Genomic DNA, 23,311 nt, shown 5'->3' with positions numbered 1-23,311 from the left:
ATATATATATTATATAGAAGTGCGCATGCGCCACGGTGTATGCAGCCTGTTCCAGTCGTTCCTGCTTACTTTAAAAACAATTTCCCCCCGGGGATTAATAAAGTATTCTGAATTCTGAATCTGAATATGTGTATGTATGTATGTATATATATGTGTATGTATGTATTTATAGATATGTATATATGTATGTATGTATGAATACAATTTATAATAGCTCAAGCCTAATATAAACTGTCTGTTTAGTTAGACTTACTGTATGTTCCCTGTATGCAGGTCCACCTGGAAATTGCTCCTGACTCCCAGAATTTGACATCAGGGTCTTTTGATGAACTGAAGGTCAGCAACACACTGCGATATGAAGTCCTGACAGAGATCCTCACCTCTCTGGGCCTCAGATGTGAGCCAAACCAGACTTCAGCCCCAAGCCCAGTCCACCTGTTGGCCACCTCTCAGGTAAGACATACACTGTTCCTTTGTCAGAACTTTGTCAGGTCACAGGCATCAGTCGTGTAATAGATTTGTGTGTGACTTAATGAATTCTTTTTGTTACACCTTTTCATCAACATCATGTCCAAACCAACAGAGTATGTCCACATAACATGGACCATTATTCCCTGCAACATCCGGTACATAAACCTAAGTGGGAGTGCCCTGATAAGACTTTTCCGATGTGTTGATGGTCATTGTTTCCAAGAATGTAAAAATACATCCATCATCTTCATTATCCTTCATCTAACCATTCATCCGAACACACACACACACACACACAGTGAGCGAGTGAATGCCAGTTTGTTTTCTTACAAGTTTATTGTAGGAGCGGCAGCACAGCTATCCTGCATACCACACATGTGGAAACAATTTGGTTCACTAAATGTATGCAAATATATGAGCATATATGTAGCAGGCTCACAGCACGTCTGTGTACAAAGGGCCAATACAAATGTCAGGGCAGTAAATCAGTCTTTGATCAGCCATCACTGTGACTGACCGCAGTGAGTGCTGCCCAGTTTGGGTGCCTTACGGTTTGATTTTTGGAAAACATTGAAGTTCAGTCCAAGAGGCAGTCTAATTGATAAAAGGCTCAAAGAATATTTTTGGAGGTATTGGAAAAGTAATTTCAAGTGTGTAGGTATAATCTATATGTAATCTGAATTAATATTTTCATAGTTAAAATAGCCAAAAATAGTAGACTGTCCTCTGTAGCGGCACTGGCAGTTACCATTGAAGGAGTAAGGCATGGAGGTACTTAGGAGTAGCAGAGAAAGCCTGGGGCTCACTATGTCCAGTCTGTGTTGAGAGGTCAGTTACCTTGTTAAAAGTTCTTAAAATTACACAGGGTTCCTACGAAAGTATGGAAAAGTATGGAAATAAATTTTATCAATTTCCAGGTATTAAAAAGTATGGAAAATGATAAAGTATGGAAAAATATTTATGTTTCCAGACTATTACCACTGTTCTAAAATACTGTTTTCTAAAATAGAAAATTAGGTATTTCCAAAAAAAATTTGATCACTCCGAAAACATACCGCCCCTTTTACCTGATTGACAAGTGGTATGTCCAGTCCCCATGACCCTCCTCCAGCCCCCCCAGGTATCAAGTTTCACTCCAACACTGCACCTTTGACAAGAAGACAAGTTTCACGTGGTTCACAATGGGTAGATGCAAATTTCTGGATGGATGGCTTGACAATACCGTAGAGAAATACTGGTTGGCCAAGGATTCCCAATTCACACACAGAGCTAGATGCAAGCTTTGTGTGAAATCATTTGACATCACCAAGAGAAGGCGATTCTGAGCCACATGAAAGGAAAAAACACCGACGTCTCATTAGTGCATCGCTTGCACCCATAGTCCCAACCTTTTTGCCTCAGCCCAGACATTGAACTTACCTGAGTTTTTATTTGCATGCCATTATGGTACTTGGCTACAATCGCCTATTAAGAATAATTAAATATGATGTGAAATATGATACACTGATATATTTACTCAGATGTCGCATATTCTCTGGAAAAAAAACAAACACAGAGAAGTCTGGAAATTAGGGTATGGAAAAGTATGGAATTTTGAAATTCCAAATGTGTAGGAACCCTGATTACACCTAATCCTCCCTCACTAAAGAATCTAGAATTTACCAATATGTAACTGTTTTAATTTGTAGAGTTAAACACCTGGGCATAAGATGTATTTCACTATAAAGACCATTCTCAGTGTATGTACACTGGAGGCTTCAAATTTTAACATCACATTTGTGTAAGTTTCATGCTGGACCACATTTGTCTTTTCAAACTGATTATGATGATTAAAAATCTTGCTGGTATGCACAGGTGTTAAACTGAGATTTAAGGTGAGCACACCAGATAAATGTGTAAACAGTGCACAGTGAAGGCAATAAACAAAACATATTCTTGAGAATGAGTCGTAACAGTGCATCATCAAGACACACATCATGTTCAACTGGACTACTACATGCCCTGTGCGCTTGCATGTACTAACAAATCACCACTAGGGGGAGGTGGAGGTCCAGGTTGAAAGCAGGAATCAAAACCTGAGTCATTCTGCTTTGGTCATCCTTCCACTGATATTGGTATTGATAGAGTAGAGTGTCCTGTTTGGGCACAGAGCCAAGGCCTCACTTCAAAAGCGAAAGAGTATGACATTAAAATTGGTAGTACTAGCAGTAGTATTGTAGTTGTCATTTTTGTCTTCATTGTTGTATATTTGAATTGCTGTGTGACCGTTGACCCTGCTGCCACAGCCACATCCCCCCCAGTCCAAACAAGAAGCAGGCTGATGGAAATTTGGGGCTCCAGAATTGTTTCCAGATTGTTGTGTAGGTTGATTAGAAGAGCTGGTGGCTGTGTACCTCACCTTGTCTGTAGAAAGGCCTCTCAGCTCCTTGAGTGCTATGCTTGGTTTGATTCTAGTAGCTTCTATTCAGTCCTGAAGTTGTCATGTTTTTGTTGTCTCTTGATGTTTTGGTTTTGAGTGGTCTTGAGTATGAGACTACAGGTTTTCAATTAGTGCTTGTTTTCAGGCATTGCTGCTTGCTCTGAGCAGGTTGGAAGTGCTTTACCTTTGGGTGATCCAGTACACTCCATGTATCGCGGCTTGTTCCACGTGCGATGTTTAAAATGACTACATTGTGTGTATGTATGTATATATGTGTGTGTGTATGTATATATATATATATATATATATGACTGTTGTTGGTGCTGGGCCTGCTGGCGTTTCATTTTTCAGCCGCGAAATCTGCACGTGTTTGTTCGAGAATGCGAATTTGACGCTGTGCACGCGACATATCAGGACCATAGACCGTCACAGATCAATGGCGCACGTTCACACTCGGCACTCCGGTGTGGAGCGCTATTTCCACTGGATGCATGTCCGTTGCGGAATGGCAGCGCTGGTTATCCGCTGCGTTCTCCGCTGTCCGTCAATACCCACCGGCTGCCTTTGCTGTGCGGAGCGGTGCAGCTCCGCCGGAAGACATCTCGGTGCACTGCCATGATTAATATCTCCTCGTCCATAGTGTCAACGGAGTGAAATGCCATCTGAAAAACCACTGACCTGTTGACTTCAGGCCTGCCTCTGCCCATTATGTAGTTTTCAATGTGTAGTGCAGGGAAATATGATCTGCTGTGAACACTGTGTATTTTATTTTGAAAATTAACCGGATGTTTTATTTTATTTCTGTGCACGACTTCCTGCCCCGCACGATCTGCTCTGTCCTGAATTGCCGTGTTGTGCTCCGGCGTCCGGCAAAAATAGAAGTCCTGCGTATCTGTTCCGGAGGGCTCCGGAGTGCCGGAGCTGAGATGGAGCTGGAACGCAGCACAGCCGCAGCTGGTGGAAACACACATCGTATTGGCTCCGCTGCCGTGCCGGGGGACATATGGTAGACACCAACGATTGTTAACCCTTTGCGTACCATATTGAGCGGACGCCGACAGCCAGTGTTTATATTGGTAGGGACAATACAGAAGGGGCTGAATATTGGTAAGGATGTGTCCCTACCGTCCCTACCCAATCCTACGCCTATGGGACCTGCACCCTATGCAGATATATATGGCTCATTCTAAGGCAATGAAAACACAATGATTCTTATTGTCAGGTAATTATACAATAAAGAAAAAATACTTTTTGTGTTATATTCCATGTCTGCCTATATATCCCCCTAAATCCTATACATTGGACCTTAAAAGCCTTGTGGGGCCAGGTTAACGTTCACAATGTTATATTATGCCCCTGCTACAGCTTTGAGCTGAGAGACTCTGTCGTAGTCAGCTAAGTAGCAGTACTCTTTGCAGGTGATGAAAACAGTAATGCATTCAGTGTGGTGGTGATCAGTGCGGCTGACTTCCATCACTGCTCAGTGGGTGTTCCTGTTCTCTGCCATGAGGTGTTAAATCACTATTTCCCTCTGTCTGGAAATGAAGTGGGTTCTTTAGTTGAATAGAATCAGGACTGGAATGGATTAGCCAAAGCTTTTTTTTTTTTTTTTTTTTTAACTATTATAGTATTCATTCAGAAGACTCATGCAGACACTTTTTGTGTGTCAAAGCTTGTTTGAGCTTAAAAAAGTATCCTCTTTAGTTAAAGTTATCAGTAGACAGCAAAAGTTGGGTGAGCATTCACATGTAAGCCCTGTGTTTTTTTTGTTTTTTTTTTCTGACAGATCTCTTTATTGAATTTTTCGTAACAAGGGAAAGAAATACAGTGAAAGTGGTGAACCCTGAACAGAATCCTGAACACAGTAGTGTTGAAAAAGCAGGAGCATTACTTAATTTTAGGGGTATAGACGAGCCTCTGGGTACCATACCAAAAAGTGCAACAACAGGGCAAGGGTCAATATTTCAGTTTGCGACAGAAGAAAAGGTTTAGAAGATAGGTTGCTAGAACTGTGTCAGAGAAGGACAGGACAAGAACATATGAATAAGAGTGTTGTTGGCTTGATGACATCTGTGGCAGAGAGGGCGTATGTCAGGTTTTATTTTCGCAAGCCTCGCCTTAGTCCAGTATACTCTGTGAATAAGCTTTAACTGACTAAAGCTATGGCGTGTGCAAATGGAATACGTAAAAATTTTAGAAATAATGTCATTCCATTCTGCATCAGAAAATGTATGGTCAAGGTCATCTTCCCAGTATTGTTTGGAGGGCGACGTTGGAGAGGATGTGATGGAATGAATCAAACCAAACAGGTGAGAAACAGAACCTCTACTTCTGATATTGGCCTCAAGGATGTAGGGCTGTTGTCAACCAAAGAAAATCTTCGTCGACTGAAGTCGTACATAGTCTTCGACTAATCGATTAGTCGTGGGGGAAAAAAAATCTGCACGTTATTTTTACTTCTGCGGTGGTGTGTCTGTGTCACTCTGCAGTTACACCTCCAAAACACTAGTCAGCGGTGGAGGACTCTGTTTAGTGCTGTAAAGTTTAGTTGATTCAAAACACACATTAAACATGGCTTAACAGAGAAATTTAGACACAAGTACAAAAATTGGCTTCACTATAACTCGCAGCATTCACAGACAAACACTTCCCCCACCAATACAACATGCTAACATTATTAGCACAAGTCTGTGGCATTTTACATTGTATAAATTAGCCTAGCGGCTAGCGATCTTGTCAACCTTTCATATAAAACCAGGGACAACAGCAACATTTAACAAAGGTAACAGCACACAATTTGGCTCCATTACAACACACAAGAATCACGGACAAAACAACTGTCTTATACTAAACACGTTTTCCAAACAAATACAACATGCTAACGTTATAAGCACAAGCCTATGGCATTTTACATTGTATAAATTAGCCTAGCGACGAGCAGAGATTTCCTCTGTTCATATGAAGCCAGGATAAATCCTGAAGTATAAATCCCTAAAAGATAGATCACACACAAGACTTAAAATTGTATTTTAGTGGAGGCTTTACTGTCTTCACAATTTATTGTTTCTTATCTGTGAAATACAAGTATACAAGCTTCATTTCCACTGAGGGAAACGGTGTCAGTATACAGAAACTGACAGGTCTGCGTCAGTGCGACGCTGAGCGTTAGGGTTGGCGAGTTCAACGTCGTGTAAACAAAGGGGGTGTTTTGAAAACACCCATTTTCACAGGTAACTTAGCCTGTCTCTCCCGCTGCAGGAAATAATGGATTAATCCTGGAAAGCTATTGATGTACAGCGTTGCCAGGTGGGAAATGTAGGATTATCGTATCAGAGACTCAAAATTATCGTATTTTGAGGAAAATTATCGTACATCCGTCATAACCAAAATAACAATCCTACTGATGCGCTATAGGCAATTATACAACAGTTAGTTTCGACCGAGTAATTTGATTGGATGAGAGGCATTCCGTGAGTGCTGATATAGAGTATAACATCACTGGGACATGTAACAGTAAAATCACTCGGCTCACAGGTGTTATAAATATAAATACAACCATTAATTAACCAACTGTCACATTCGCTACATTGACGCAAACTGACACTATAGCGTTACACCAAGAAGATGGATATTTTCCCCAAAATTATATTTGAATTAAATTATGAGTGGTCGTCAGGAGAGGACGAGGAAAAGGAAAGCCAGGACTCTTCTGTACAGACGTCCAGGTGTGTTTGTGTAACATCAGCCAACCTCGACAAACTGGGGTGAGCAAAATTGAAGCGAACATGGTCAGGAATTATCAATGATCATCTGATGAGGTACTGATGAGGATGCGGGAGAGTGGAAGCTGAATCCGGCTGTGCCAACATCCAGGTAAATACAAAGTAGCTTGTGAGTTCCTGGCGTGTGTGCTGCGTTGCCTGGCAACGGACTGGGGGAAATGTTTGTTTTCTTGGAGCTACATAACATACTTAAATAATTTATTTCATCACCTTTTGTTAACATTTCCTTACTCAGCATTGCTGTTTCAGCTGTTGTTGACCTGTTGTATAAAAGCAATATCACACTCGAGGTCGTGATGTTGTACTGTATATCGTCACGGCTGTAATTGTCTTCGGCACTCGGCCTGCAGCCTCATGCCTATGACCAAATCACAGCCGTGACGATATACATTACAACATCACTTCCTCTCGTGGCATATTGCTTAAATATAGTCACGCTAGTGTTTACTTTTTTTCCCATTTTCCTTGCTTCTGTTTTTCCTCTTCTTCTTATTCTGTTTTGAATCTCATTCTCGCTCGACTTCCTGATGGGTCCTAGCGCCTCGTGGGGCAGGTACAGTTAACCATTCAGCCAATCGTGCTCATTGTTCAGAGACAAACGTCACCCGTATCTCATGCTAAGCAAAGTGCGATTGGCTGGAAACATGTCACATGGGAACAGATGCCTTCAGGGCTCACAAAAAACTCTGGCATACTGATTACAACCACACATTCTGTTCTAATGTATTATCAATACCAGTGGGGTGTAGTGACCATAATTTAGTTGTAATTGTAAGAGAGACAAAGGTTCGAAAATCAGGACCGAAAATAGTTTACAAGCGTTCAATGAGAACGTTTAGTGAAAATGCATTTATACAAGATATCAAAACTATAAGTTAGCAACATGCTCTTGAGAAGGATAATCCAGATGATGCACTAGCTGTGTTTTTTTTACAGGTAATTGAAAACCATGCTCCAATTAGAAAACAGACAGTTAGGAATTTGAAATCACCCTGGTTGGATGCTGAGTTAAGAGAACTTATGAAACAAAGAGATGAAGCAAAACAGGCAGCTATTATAACGGGTTTTGAGTCTGATTGGCAAATTTATAAGAAGTTAAGAAATTATGTGCCAGCTTTAAACAAAAAGAAAAAACAATTGTTCTATGAAAAGAAAATTAAAAATGTGATAAATGACAAAAAGAAGATGTGGAATGTAGTGAATGATATGATGGGAAGACAGCCTAAATCTTGCCCTTCCCACCTGGAAGTGGGTAGGGAAAAATCTTGACCAAACCAGCTCATATTGCTAATTATTTTAATGATTATTTCTCTTCCAAGATTAACAATCTAAGGAGTAATATGCAGCAGACAAGTATAGATTCCTATACGACACTAGTCATGACTCAGTCATGAATAATAAGAACTGTGAATTTAAAATTACAAAGGTTACTGCTAAATATGTGGAGTGTTTGCTCAATAAATGTAAGGACAGGCCACCAGGGGTTGATAATTTGGATGTAAAATTTCTCAGTATGGCTGCCAATTTAATTTCTGTTCCCGTCTGTCATATTATTAATTTGAGTATTGAAAAATGTATCTGTCCTCAGGCGTGGAAGACAGCGAAAATTATCCTTAAAAAAAATCCAGCTGCACCATTTTCTGGCACAAACACTCGCCCTATAAGTTTGTTACTAGCATTAGGAAAAATCATGGAGAGAGTTATTTTTGAACAAATACAAATGTATTTTGATATAAACAATTTAAACACAGATTATCAACATGCATGTAGGTCTGGTCACAGTACATGCATGGCCTTAAAGTGCAACTTGCAGGTTAAATTTTTAAAAAAATATATTCATAACCTTGTCTGAAAATTACCATATGAGAACAGTGTTCTTACGCAAGTATGGAAGGTATGGAAAAGTATGGAAATAAATTTGATCAATTTCCAGGTATTTAAAAAGTATGGAAAATGAAAAATAAAGTATGGAAAAATATTTATGTTTCCAGACTATTACCACGTTCTAAAATATTGTTTTCTAAAATAGAAAATTAGGTATTTCCAAAAATAATTTAATGAATCCGGATCGTGTTTTATGCTGGGCCAAGCACAGTTTGTGTGAGAGCAAACGTCAGAAAACATACCGCCCCTTTTACCTGATTGACAAGTGGTGTGTCCAGTCCGCTGCCCCATGACCCTCCTCCAGCCCCCCACGTATCAAGTTTCACTCCAACACTGCACCTTCGACAAGAAGAGTTTCACATGGTTCACAATGGGTAGATGCAAGTTTTTGGATGGATGGCTTGACAATACCGTAGAGAAATACTGGTTGGCCAAGGATTCCCAATTCACACACAGAGCTAGATGCAAGCTTTGTGTGAAATCGTTTGACATTGCCAACATGGGGGAGAAGGCAATTCTGAGCCACATGAAAGGCAAAAACACCGACGTCTTGTTACTGCATCGCTTGCACCGAGAGTCCCAACCTTTTTGCCTCAGCCCAGACATTGAACTTACCTGAGTTTTTATTTGCATGCCATTATGGTACTTGGCTACAATCGCCTATTAAGAATAATTAAATATGATTTGAAATATGAAACACTGATATATTTACTCAGATCTCACATATTATCTGAAAAAAACAACAACAAAAAAATGCAGAGAAGTCTGGAAATTAGGGTATGGAAAAGTATGGAATTTTGAAATTCCAAATGTGTAGGAACCCTGTGAGAAGTTAATTCAGAATTTATTATGGTTTACATGACATAAGGGCACAAATTCAGAGGAAAAAGCGGCTCTTTTTAGCCCCTCTTCTAAAAACTTTTTTTTTCAACATCGCCTGATACTACATCACGAGAGGGACTCTGCGTCCTTGACCCTGCCTCTGTCCAATGCGCAGTAGTAGGTGGTAGTGAGTCTGAGCGGTAGTAAACTTGTGAGTTAGTATTTTTTCGGTTGTTAACAGTGCATTTCACCATTTGTGATTATGCCGAATTATTGTGTTTGTGCAGGTTGCACAAACCTCGAGCCTGTCAGGACATCGAGTCCACTGTTTTCCGGACAGAAAAAGGAGTGGAGTTAGTTTTCGTGCCTGGGTGCGTTTTGTGCAGGTGAAGAGGCGTGATTTCACCTTTATCTGTGACCAAAAACACGGTCGTGTGCAGCGCTCATTTTGGACAGGAGGATTATGTTCCTGGCGGAGCACGCCCGCCCTCGCACATACCCCAGGGGCTCTCCGCGGAGAGGGAGACCCGAGGCTCGGGGGTATGTTCGGGGGCGGGCGGGCTGGAGGCCTCCGTGTTTGAGGCTCGCGGCCTCGCATGAGGGTGTGTGCGGGGCCGCTCGGGTCTCCCTCCGTGTTTGAGACGGGAGTGGGCGGCGTGAGGGTTGATGGGCAGTGTGAGGCATGTTATGTCTGGTCTGGGGGTCAGATTCTCCACCAGAGCCCAGAAGGCATCCACCTCCCTGCAGCACATACTCTCCACAGCTGAGGACATGGGCTGGCAGTTCCCACACAAGCACCTATCATACAAAAAATTATCAGGAAATCTTCGTATCTCTCTCTCTCTCCCTCTCTCCCCTGCGGACGTCAATACACCGTAATGCGGAGTTATAACAGGCATAGCAAGATATGTCTGATACAAGCTGATATTTGCGCATTAGTTTCTGTTCTGGTTAAGTAGCATTAGTTATCTAATACTGGTGGAACTATTGGTAGCTTTGTTATAACCTAATACGTGATGGCAAACTTAATGTTGTGTGAGCACAGCGTTGACATCGTTAGCTGTCGTTAGCTAACGCTGGTCGCTCACCAAGACACCTGCCCAGTTCTCCACTGGTTCTCCTCACACCACAGCTCTATTTCTCTCCTGTAGCCGTTATTTCGCCTAGCAGGCTCATAATTATAAGCCTGTGAGCTGTCATATGCATATGAATGTACATTTTCAACCCCTTCAGTCTCAAAACTAGTACTGGGATCCATGTTTATTAATGTTACACTCAATCGAAGTGTGTACTGTATATGTTTTTGTTTTTTGTTTTAATCAAGTTTCTACATCATTTTCCTACACATTTATTCACCATGGTCTCCAACCTGCAAGTTGGGCTTTAACACAAATGACTGATGATTGGCAATGTAATATGGATGATGGAAAATTAGTGGGTGCTGTTTTACTTGATTTTAGTGCAGCATTTGACATTATAGATCATTTTTTGATATTGAATAAACTTAAACATTATGGTTTCACTTCTACTGCACTAAAGTGGATGGAGAGCTACTTAACAAATAGAGGGTAGACAGTTTTCTTTAATGGTAGTTTTTCAAAGGTTAGTGAAATTGATTGTGGAGTACCTCAAGGGAGTTGTTTGGGGCCTTTATTGTTTTCTATTTTCATAAATAATCTTCCTTTGGTGTTAGATAAAGCTCAAATTGCTATGTATGTGGATGATGCGACAATATATGCAGCAGGATCAACAACAGAAATAGTTCATGACATCTTAGAGAGAGAGCGTGTCGAAAGTGGGCAGCCCTGTCAAGTGCCTCATTGTAGGGAAAAGTAAGGAGAGGAAGCTTCATTTGTTCGGACAGATGCTAAAGGGGAGGTGTATAATAACTGTATCCAACCAATAAAATTGTCACTGAAACTGAATCAACAAAGAGTGTGGAAAAGATAGAACCATTGAATGCTTTTTCAGGATCCAACAGCAACAGGATCTCAGGATCACCTAACTCAGAGGGGGAATAGGTAAAATCCATCACTCGAATATGAATATGACAATATTCGTTTAATCAAGCCTGTTTGGTCACCATATGTAATTTTGAGCAGGACTCCCTCTAATCTATGAGCGACAACTTTTGCCAGAATTTTGACGTCGGCCCCTAAGAGAAATAAATATTAATAAATAATAATTAAAAGGCACCAATGGGTCATAAATATGATAAATGAATAAAGAAAGTGCTGTGTATGTGCAAAAGTTGACAGATGAAACCCAATGAAAAGGAGAGACTGAAAAAGAAAAATCAAAAATAAGCTTCTTTGTCTTTTCCTGGCAAAAACACACTCTGTACCTCAGCAACATTGTTCTCTGACTATAAACCATAGAGAATAAACCCCCATGCGGCAGAACTAAAACGAAGTACTTACACTCGTACAAATTTAAAAGTAGACCTGAAGAACAGCAAAGTTATAGCTACCATATAAAAACCAGACATAAAATATGAGAGATGTTAAAAAACTAAATAAGCTTAAAAAAAGGAAAAATCATTCGAGTTAAGGGCCAGCATTAGCCCCACTGTATGATTATAATATCTGAACCTTGGTCGAGTAGGCTGCAAAGGCACAAAATGTATTAAATAACAACTGTATTGGAACCTAAACTTGAACAGTATTGAAATTAGGCAGATATCAAAATTATACATCAAGAAGTAAATGTCTTACTGTCTGGTTAGGAAAACCCAAGCTAGAAGTGGAGGCAGGACAACAAAACTGAATGTCCTCAGACGATCTGTATTAAATGCTCAGACCTCGTTGGGTACTCCACTCAGTCTGGGAGGATCAATCAACGACTGTCACATTGTAGGTTGAAAATCACTGTCCGGCACCAACATAGGTTGTATTTACTCACGGATGAAGCAGGTCGCCGCTGCCGCAGTCTTGAGCTCATGCTGCGCTCTCGGGAAGAAGATGACAAGCTTGTTTGGAAACAGGTGGTGCTGGAACTTCACTCCTGCTTTGAGAAGTTGAGAGTTGACATCTCCAAAGTCAGCAGACAGATCTGGCTATATGTGGATCTGGGTATATGTGGTTTGGGGCTTGTAATATAGCTGGCTTTGGGAGCAAGCGTAACGTAGGATCATAGGCTGGGATCGCTGGTTGGGCTGTGGCTTCGGAGCTAGAGCGGTGAGCTCTCTCGATCACAGGAGAGCGGGATAGGTTTCCCTCGCCGAAAACATTGGTGAGGAAGGACGGCATGAATTCTATGGGGCGCCCTTCTTCTGAAACCTCCAGGATACTTATGATCCTCAAATTCTTCCTCCTTGTACAGTTTTCAAGATCATCTAGCTTGAGTCCTAGTGAGAAGTTTGTTGTCTCCAGCTGGGAGCATCTCTGCTCGAGCACTGTAAGTCTCCTGTCAGCGTGGGTAAGTCAGTCAGTTTCAATCCATGTTATTTATAAAGCCCAATATCACAAATAACAATTTGCGTCAGAGGGCTTTACAGCATACGACATCCCTCTGTCCTTTGGACCCTCACAGCTGAGGAGGGATCCCTCTTCCGGGACGGACAGACGTGCAATAGATGTCACACAGAACAGATCAACATAACAAATTAACAGTACTCCATATGACAAAATGAGACATGAAGAGAGACAGAGACAGAGAGAGATGCAGGACAGACAGTAGTGACAGTAGCTTACAACAACATTGATTTAAGTAATAATATTATAATAATCATTACGGCTATTGTGGTATAATATGTTGTAGGTATATATTAATATATGATAGTATATGTATGTGACAATACTCGTACTAATACGTAATACGTACTCATCGTTCTCCGCTTATCCGGTTCCGGGTCGCGGGGGCAGCACCCTCAGCAAAGAAGCCCAGACAGTCCTCTCCCCAGCCACTTCCGTCAGCTCTTCTGCGGGAACCCTGAGGCGTTCCCAGGCCAGCCGGGTGATGTAGTCCCTCCAGCGTGTCCTGGGGCGGTCCCGAGATCTCCTCCCGGTTGGACATGCCCGAAACACCTCCCAAGGGAGGCTTCCGGAAGGCTCCCTTTTCACCACAACGGTCCGGTTAAGCGCCTGCATCACTGCTGACGCTGGCCCAATCCGCCTGTCAATCTCCCGCTCCATCCTACCCTCACTCGTGAACAAGATCCCGAGATACTTAAACTCCTCCACCTGAGGAAGGACCTCCCCCCCGACCAGGAGTGGGCAATCCACCCTTTTCCGGCTGAGGACCACGGCCTCAGACTTGGAGGTGCTGATTCTCATCCCAGCCGCTTCACACTTGGCTGCGAACCGTCCCAGCAAGAGCTGGAGGTCACTGTTCGATGGAGCTAGGAGGACCACGTCATCCACAAGAAGCAGGGACGAGATCCTCCTGTCACCGAATCAGACACCCTCCACCACTCGGCTGCGCCTAGAAATTCTGTCCATGAAAGTTATGAACAGAACCGGTGACAAAGGGCAACCCTGGCGGAGTCCAACCCTCACCAGGAACAGGTCCGACTTACTGCCGGCCACGCGAACCAGACTCATGCTCCTTCGGTACAGGGACTGGATGGCCCTTAGCAAGGGGCCACCAACCCCATACTCCCAGAGCACCCCCCACAGGATGCCCCTGGGGACACGAAACACGTGGACTGGTTGGGCGAACTCCCATGCCCCCTCCAGCACCCTGGCGAGTGTAAAGAGCTGGTACACGGTTCCGGGACGAAAACCACATTGCTCCTCCTCAATCTAAGGTTCAACTATCGACCAGACCCTCTTCTCCAGCACCCTGGAGTAGACCTTACCGGGTAGGCTGAGGAGTGTGATCCCCCTGTAGTTGCAACACACCCTCTGGTCCCCTTTCCTGAAAATGGGGACCACCACCCCAGTCTGCCACTCCAGAGGCACTGCCCCCGATGTCCACGCAATGTTGCAGAGGCGTGTCAGCCAGCCCTACAACAGCCAGAGCCTTGAGATATCCAGGGCGAATCTCATCCACCCCCGGGGCTCCGCCGTCTCAGAGTTGCTTCACTACCTCAGCGACTTCTGCCCCAGAAATTGGACGACCCGCCTCCGAGACCCCCGTCTCTGTTTCCTCACTGGAATACGTGCTGGTGGGATTGAGGAGCTCCTCAAAGTATTCCTTCCACCGCCCGACAATGTCCCCAGTTGACGCCAGCAGCTCCCCGCCCCCACTGTAAACAGTGTGAGCAAGTTGCCGCCTTCCCCCCCTGAGGTTCCAGACGGTTTGCCAGAACCTCTTTGGAGCCGATTGATAGTCTTCCTCCATGGCCTCACCGAACTCCTCCCACGCCCGAGTTTTTGCCTCTGCGACTGCCGCTGCTGCGCTCTGCTTGGCCCGCTGGTACCCGTCAGCTGCTTCCGGAGACCCACAGACCAACCATGCCCTGTAGGCCTCCTTCTTCAGCCTGACGGCTCCCCTCAATTCTGGTGTCTACCAGCGGTTTCTGGGATTACCGCCGTGACTGGCCCCAGCGGCCTTGCGGCCACAGCTCACAACCACCACCTCGACAATGGCAGAGCGGAACAAGGCCCATTCGGACTCAATGTCCCCCTCTGCCCTCGGGACGCGGTCGAAGCTCTCCTGGAGGTGGGAGTTGAAGATCATCTGGACAGGTTCTTCCGCCAGGCGTTCCCAGGAGACCCTCACTGTTCGTTTGGGCCTGCCAGGTCTGCGCGGCGTCCTCCCCTGCCATCTGATCCAACTCACCACCAGGTGGTGATCACTTGACAGCTCTGCTCCTCTCTTCACCCGAGTGTCCAGAACATATGGCCGCAGGTCAAATGATACGACTACAAAGTCAATCATTGACCTGTGACCTAGGCTGTCCAGGTGCCATGTGCCCCGATGGACATCCTTATGTTTGAACATGGTGTTAGTTATGGCCAAACTGCGACCGCACAGAAGTCCAATAACTGAACACCACTCGGGTTCAGATCGGGCAGGCCGTTCCTCCCAATCACGCCCCTCCAGGTCCCGCTGTCATTGCCCACGTGAGCGTTGAAGTCCCCCAGCAGAACAATGGAGTCCCCGGTCGGGGCACTGTCCATCACCCGTCCCAGGGACTCCAAAAAGGGTGGGTACTCTGAACTGTTGTTTGGCACATAAGCGCAGACAACAGTCAGGACCCGTTCCCCGACCCGAAGGTGCAGGGAAGCAACCCTTTCGTCTACCGGGGTGAACCCCAACGTACAGGCAGAGAGTCCGGGGGCTATCAGAAAGTCCACCCCGGCCCTCCGCCTCTCACCCGGAGCAACTCCAGCAAAGGAAAGAGTCCAACCCCTCTCAAGGACATGGGTTCCAGAGCCGGAACTATGTGTCGAGGTGAGGCCAACTATATCTAGCCGGTAGCGCTCAACCTCTTCCACAAGCTCCGGCTCCTTCCCCACGTTATAGCTACGCGAGAGGTGACATTCCATGTCCCAGTAGCCAACTTCTGTAGCTGAGGATCGGACTGCCAAGGCCCCCGCCTTGGTCTGCTGCCCGATCCACATAGCACCGATCCCTTCTGGATCCTTCTGCAGGTGGTGGGCCTGCAGGGGGACGAGCCCATGTAGCCGGTTCGGGCTGGGCCTGGCTGGACACCATGGGCGAAGGCCCGGCCACCAGGTGCTTGCCCACGGGCCCCGACCCCAGGCCTGGCTCCAGGGTGGGGGCCCAGTAACCCTCTGGGCCGGGTACACGTGTCCTTGCTTTTGTCCATCATGAAGGGTCTTTTGAACCGTTCTTCGTCTGACCCTTCGCCCAGAACCAATCTGCCATGGGAAACCCTACCAGGGGCAAAATGCCCCCGACAGCATAGCTCCTAGGGTCATTAGGGCACTCAAACTCCTCCACTACGATAAGGTGATGGTTCTCGGAGGAGTGACAATAATCATATGTGTATAATGATAGTAGAAGTATGACTTAGTGAAGTTTCAATGTCGACAATCTGGGTTGTGTGAGTAGCAACTGCAGATTTCAACTCAGCCACAGATGCCCAGAGCTCAGTGGTGAGTTTGTTTTTCAGAGCAGATATCTCCCTATGAATGGTGGTGATTAGCGTCTTCTCCAGCTCTGTCTGGGTGAACACGGGTGACGTGCTGGTAGCGCCCATGCTAATAGTGCTAACCCTGCCATCGTTGCCAGTGTTGTCAGACTTTTCTGCCATCTCATCACTTGCCACAGCCTGTATTTTCTTGCAGTGTGTGGGCATTTCTGGTTACCAAGTACAGTTTGATGGCCGGTGAAACACATTAAGGGCTGGATTCAAAATCATACTGAAAATCAAAGTAAATAACTAAAATCACAAGCTGATCCAACTTGTGTGAATTTTATCACGGCAACTCATAATGTGACTCAGTAGTGCATATCGGGGGCAGTTCTACACACTCCCGACAGTGTCTGGGCATGCTCCAGATAAGTCAGCGGATGGTGTCCTAATATCTCCTCCCAAACCTGGATCAGGGCATCAGTGAGCTCCTGGACAGTCTGTGGTGGTACTTGGCAGTATCGGATGCGCCGATACATTATGTCTCATAGGTGCTCAATTGGATTTAGGTCAGGGGAAAGAGAGTCAATGGCATTAATGCCTTTGTCATCCAAGAACTGCATACACATTCTGGCCACACGAGGCCAGGCATTGTCCTGCACCAGGAGGAACCCAGGATCCACTGCACCAGCATAAGGTCTGACAATCGCTCTGAGAATCTCATCCCGGTACCAAACAGCAGTCAGAGTACCGTTGACTATGATACAGCTTCCAGCCAAATACTTTTCCCCCCCACCTTTCTGGGGGTGTGCCTAGATTCCACTGTAACACGCCAATTTATTCAATTACAAGGTGTCACCATAAGATGGCGCTTCCCTCACAGAAACACAAAAACTAACAAAGATTTAGAGGTGCTTGCACTTTACTTAGTAGTATTTCCATTCTATGCTACATTATTAATCTACTCCACTCTCTCAGATGCGATTATTACACTTTTATTGCACTGCTTTTATTTTTAAAGATTTAGTTTGGCCTATTAGTTACAGTACTTTTGTACAATAATATAAATTTGTTGCTAGGTTATATTATTACAGGTTACAATAAGCCACCCAGCAGTATTTTAAGTTAATAAAATGATCACCTCTATCTGCTGCAGCATCAGTGTTATAAACACAATAGTTATTAAGGAAAACCCAAAATTTTGTTACAGTTGGCCCAGGTCTCCCCTATCTGAAAATATTGGGTTAGTCTCTCAGAATAATGAGAAACATTCTGGCAATAACTTAGTGCCTGAAAATAATTACTTAAATCATTTTGAAAAAGTTGCTCATTAAGAGACTTAGATTTTAAAATATCATTAACATTAATTAAAAGACAAAATATTTTTTTGGTTTATAATGTGAAGAATTGTAAAATGTCACTTTTATGAGGTAGTTCAGACATCGACAGTGACGTTGTGTTGTTGAATGTTTGCATTAAAAGTTCGTACAGCCCACTCAGTGTTAATTTCTGAGTGACTGGGAAACCTATTTAGATGGCACACTCACCCAGACAGAAGGAATGAAAAGGTTCATGGTAATGCTAATTATGTGTTTGAGCTCTCTCACCTTCCAAGATAAACAGGACCACATTATGTCGCGTGCAGTGAAAGTACTTCACTCCTGTTCAGTTGAACTCTGCAGGCTATGTGCAGCTTGACCGTCGTTGCGGCTGCATGTGAGGATGAAATGCTAATTTCAGCCTGTGATCTCTCTCTCTGACAGCCTCATCAAAGTGACATTTTACAATTCTTCATATTTAAAACTAACAAAATTCGTTAGTTTAAAATATGAAGATTTGTAAAATGTCGCTTCCATGAAGCTGTTCAGACATAGCGGTAAGGCGCACAATAAGTGCACTTACTGTTATGATCTTTGTTACGTAGTTTTTTCTTCCAATTATTTCATGTAACTGATCATTTAAAAACAAACACAAGAATACTTTTGTATTTCTTTATTCAAACACAGTATGAAACAGATGAAAATGACATGCTTTTATTAAGCCAAATTTTCACTTCCACTCTGTCCTCCTCTGTTCTCAACAACCAGTCTTATTACTTTGTTAAGTCCTGTAATAAGTTGATTGCAGGTATCTTGGGTTAGTCTTGTTTCCCAAAAGACCTCTATGGCTCAGACAAGCTCCTCCTTTATGCCTGGCTTAGCGTGCTTGCGGATGAAGTCTTTCATCATGTGCCAGATGTCTCCATTCGAGCCCTGTCCACAGAACGAGAAGAGATCTTCTACAGGGACTGCTTTGTGCGGCGAGAGTATTGGCCCGAGGTGTATGCTGCCAGTCTGTTCATGGCTCTCACACCGTTTGAGACATATGAGAGCTGGGTGAAGAGGACAAATTGCACAGGCAGCAACTGGAAGATGGCTCTACCCGTGAACCTGAAAGAAAAGGTCCACTCATATGTGACACAGAGGTTCCCCGGACCTGACGGGAGAGCAGTGGCACAAGATCAGGAGTCGGATCAATGAGAGACTTTAGAGTCCCTGCAAGGCTGACCCAGAGACGCCCCGTCTGGCTTCTGCTATCCGTGATTGTGTTATGCTGTTATAATAAAACATTAATAGTGACCTTATCTTCTCTGTCTTGTTTTGTTTAGAGGGTTATAAAAACAACTGTAGATAACAATACAATACAATCTTGCTAAAGAAGGGCTATGGTTGCTGGGGGTGTAACGGGTGTGTTTAAGACCCAATTGCAGCACAGCAGACACACAGGTATAGTTGGTAATGACTTTAATGAAGCTTGCAGCAGACACAGGGAAGTGCAGAGGAATAATCCAGCAGGGAAAAATCCACACAGCACACACACCGAGACCAGTGTAGCAACACAGTCAGAGTCTCTGCTTAACAGGGAGTCACAGGTTGTATGGAAGAAACTCACACTGTTGCGACAAGGCAGGAAATCTCCAAGCAGCAACAGAAACAGGCAGACAGAAACCAGGAGGGCAAAAGCAGACCTCATGGTCAGGGACGGAAGGCTGAGGCAATTACCGGGATTCAGGCAAGGTTGGCTGGTCAAAGGCAGGCAAGGATGAAGAATCCCCCGATGAAGAGAGGGAGTCCTCCACATCCAGAGAAGGGGGCACGGAACCAGTGGGGGCACTATGGCGAGGGTCCCTGGACGAGACAGCCGCCTTGGTGGGCTGATCCGGGAGCTGCCGATGGAAGTCAGCAATGAGGTGGGGGTCGAGGATGAAACTGGCAGGACCAATGACCTCTCTTCCGGACTGTACCCCTCCCAGACGACCAGATACTGGAGGCCCTGTGTAGACTGGGTCCCCATCGATGAGGTGTGGAGGCGGGGGGGAAGGAGCAGCGGGGACCAGTGGACTCTCCCGAACCGGCTTGACCTTGGAGATGTGGAACGTGGGATGGACCCTCATGGAACAAGGGAGCTTGAGCCAAACCGATGCTGGGTTTATGATCTTCTGGATCTCAAAGGGGCCAATAAACCTGGGTGCCAGCTTCTTGACCTGCAGTGGGAGCTCCCGGGTCGACAGCCAAACCCTTTGACCGACCTGGTAGGTAGGAGCCCTGGTGCGTCGACGATTGGCGGTCGACGTGTAGCGGCTCACTGAACGCAGGAGGGTGGTTCTGTCCTGGGCCCAGGTGCGGCGACACTGGCGAATGAAGGCGTGGACGGAGGGGCTGGAGACTTCCTTCTCCAGGGCGGGGAACAGATGAGGCTGGTACCCATAGGCACATTGGAACGGCGACAGGCCCATGGAGGAGCTGGTCAGGGTGTTGTGGGCGTACTGTACCCATAACAGCTGCTGCGACCAGGACGAAGGGTGGCTGGAGACCATGCAGTGAAGTGCCACCTCCATCTCCTGGTTCTTCCTCTCGGTCTGGCCGTTGGACTGGGGGTGGAACCCGGAAGACCTCCGATGAGGGTGCAGAATTCCCTCCAGAACACCAATGAGAACTGGGGTCCTTGATCAGACACCACGTCAATGGGAAGGCTGTGGAGGCGAAAGCCGTGTTGGAGGACCAGTTCAGCCGTCTCCTTCGCAGAGGGGAGCTTGGGCAGGGGAATAAAGTGAGCCATCTTGCTGAACTGATCCACAACAGTCAGGATGGCAGTATGGCCCTGCGATGGTAGTAGGCCTGTGACGAAGTCCAAAGAGATGTGGGGCCAAGGACGATGGGGCACCTGGAGAGGTTGCAGGAGTCTGGCAGGAGCCTGGTGGGAGGGTTTGTGCTGGTTGCAGACCGGGCAAGCATTGACAAACTCCTGGGTGTCCTGGTCCATAGAGGCCCACCAGAACCTCAGCTGTAGAACCTCCTTGGTCCACTGGATCCCCGGGTGGCAGGTGAGGTGTGTGCTGTTGGCCCACTGAAGAACCTCAGAGCGCAGAGAAGCTGGGATGAAGAGCCGGTCAGGAGGGCAGGCGCTGGGCCCAGGTTTGTTCTCCAAGGCTGCCTTAACTCTCTCCTCTACTCCCCAGGTGAGGGCAGCGACCAGGTGTGCGGAAGGAAGGATGGTATCTGAACCTGCGGCTGACTCCTCCTTCCCCTTCAGGAACTGGCGAGACAGGGCGTCGGGCTTCACCTTGCGGGTCCCCGGGCAGTAGGAGAGAGTAAAGTTGAACCGTGTGAGGAATAAGGACCAGCGAGCCTGCCTGGAGTTCAGTCTCCTGGCCGACTGAATGTACTCCAGGTTCTTGTGGTCGGTCCAGACCAGGAACGGCTGTGTGGTACCAATTGCTCTGGTTGGCCCGAGTGCGAAAGTCTATGGAGTAGTCTGCCATGGTCCAGCCCCCCTGGCGTAGATTCAGCAGACCTCCAGTGGAATCGGTACCCCGGGAGGCAGCCCCAAATACCTTTCAGACTTCGGCGGCAAAGGCTTGGAAGGAGGCGCAGGCTGGAGTCCGTCACTCCCATTCGGAGGTTCCCCACAGGTGAGCCCTTCCGGTGAGGTGGTTAATGGTAAAAGCCACCCAGGCCTCTACGGCTGCAGGGAAAACAGGATTGAACAGTTTGTGAGGAAATGATTACAGTTCTCAGGATCCCCTGCATAGCACTCCGGGGCCTCCACACTGGCTCAGAGATTGGCCCAGGAATCGCCAGCAGGGGTGTAGCAGAAGAGGGCGCTGCAGAAGGGGCTGGAGCTGCCATCTGTGAGAGGGCAGCTGTGAGCTGCTGGACCTGAGCGGTTAAAGCAGCTAGCTCCTGCTGCTGGCTAGCGGCAGCCTGATGTACCTCTGCAGTGGTGGAGACAAGCAGAGCCTCGTGTTGCTGAAGAACAATCTCCACCATCTCTAGGCGTGACTGTGGTGACGCTATGTTTGCTTGGCCCATGTTGTGGCCATATTGTATTGTAACGGGTGTGTTTAAGACCCAATTGCTGCACAGCAGACACACAGGTATAGTTGGTAATGACTTAAATGAAGCTTGCAGCAGACACAGGGAAGTGCAGAGGAATAATCCAGCAGGGAAAAATCCACACAGCACACACACCAGTGTGGCAACACAGCAAGAGTCTCTGCTTAACAGGGAGTCACAGGTTGTATGGAAGAAACTCGCACTATTGTGACAAGGCAGGAAATCTCCAAGCAGCCACAGGAACAGGCAGACAGAAACCAGGAGGGCAAAAGCAGACCTCGTGGTCAGGGACAGAAGGCTGAGGCAATTACCGGGATTCAGGCAAGGTTGGCTGGTCAAAGGCAGGCAAGGTTGGCAACAGGAAATGAGTCCGGGAAGTAGTGCTGGACAGTCTTGCATGCGAAGATGCGAAGAAGGTGGGGTAAGTGGAAAAGTACTGCATAAGGTGAGCAGAGGAGCAGAACTGTGACAGGGGGGTGATGAGCCCAAACACATCATTAGCGTCTAATTCATACGTGTGAGGAAAAATATTAAAGACGCTGCAGTTTCAGTAAAGACAAAAATGCACTAAAAGCCTCAATGGACGCTTCTATTGTGCACTGCAGGCTTCACATTTCAAAACCCAACAAAACCAGAACCTTTCTCTCCTCTTTCGTAGTCATGATTAATGCCATGGAGTAAGTATTAAAATAAGCACACAAAAAAATAATAGTTTGCTCTAGGCTTTCGCACATATTATTAAGCGGAGGCATGCACCTGGCAGGGTGGTCTAACAGCACCATAAACTAAATATGTATATACACTGAACAAAAATATAAACCCAACACTTTTGTTTTTGCTCCCATTTTTCATGAGCTGAACTCAAAGATCTAAAACATTTTCTATACACACAAAAGACCATTTCCCTCAACTATTGTTAACAAATCTGTCTAAATCTGTGTTAGTGAGCACTTCTCCTTTGCCGAGATAATCCATCCCACCTCACAGCTGTGGCATATCAAGATGCTGATTAGACAGAATGAATATTGCACAGGTGTGCCTTAGGCTGGCCACAATAAAAGGCCACTCTGAAATGTGCAGTTTTGCTTTGTTGAGGGGGTCTGGGGCAGTCAGAAAACCAGTCAGTATCTGGTGTGACCACCATTTGCCTCACGCAGTGCAACACATCTCCTTCGCATAGAGTTGATCAGGTTGTTGATTGTGGCTTGTGGAATGTTGGTCCACTCCTCTTCAATGGCTGTGCGAAGTTGCTGGATATTGGCAGCAACTGGAACACGCTGTCGTATACGCCGATCCAGAGCATCCCAAGCATGCTCAATGGGTGACATGTCCGTTGAGTATGCTGGCCATGCAAGAACTGGGATGTTTTCAGCTTCCAGGAACTGTGTACAGATCCTTGCAACATGAGGCCGTGCATTATCATGCTGCAACATGAGGTGATGGTCGTGGATGAATGGCACAACAATGGGCCTCAGGATCTCGTCACGGTATCTCTGTGCATTCAAAATGCCATCAATAAAATGCACCTGTGTTTGTTGTCCATAACATACGCCTGCCCATACCATAGCCCCAC

The 23,311-nt window shown here is 45.8% G+C and overlaps 1 protein-coding gene across 4 annotated transcripts in view; it reads left to right on the top strand.

Moving 5' to 3' along the window:
• Window positions 1-23,311, top strand: part of hlcs (holocarboxylase synthetase (biotin-(proprionyl-CoA-carboxylase (ATP-hydrolysing)) ligase)) — a 106,581-nt gene that overhangs the window by 13,239 nt on the left and 70,031 nt on the right. For all 4 annotated transcript variants that reach the window (XM_050035561.1, XM_050035570.1, XM_050035553.1 and 1 more), the window contains one exon: window positions 274-453. In XM_050035561.1, coding sequence (XP_049891518.1) covers window positions 274-453 — 180 coding nt within the window. The remainder of the gene's footprint in view (window positions 1-273; window positions 454-23,311) is intronic.

Source organism: Epinephelus moara, chromosome 3 (genome assembly GCF_006386435.1).
Source record: "Epinephelus moara isolate mb chromosome 3, YSFRI_EMoa_1.0, whole genome shotgun sequence".
NCBI lineage: Eukaryota > Metazoa > Chordata > Actinopteri > Perciformes > Serranidae > Epinephelus > Epinephelus moara.
This window is presented reverse-complemented; position numbering and strand designations above follow the sequence as displayed.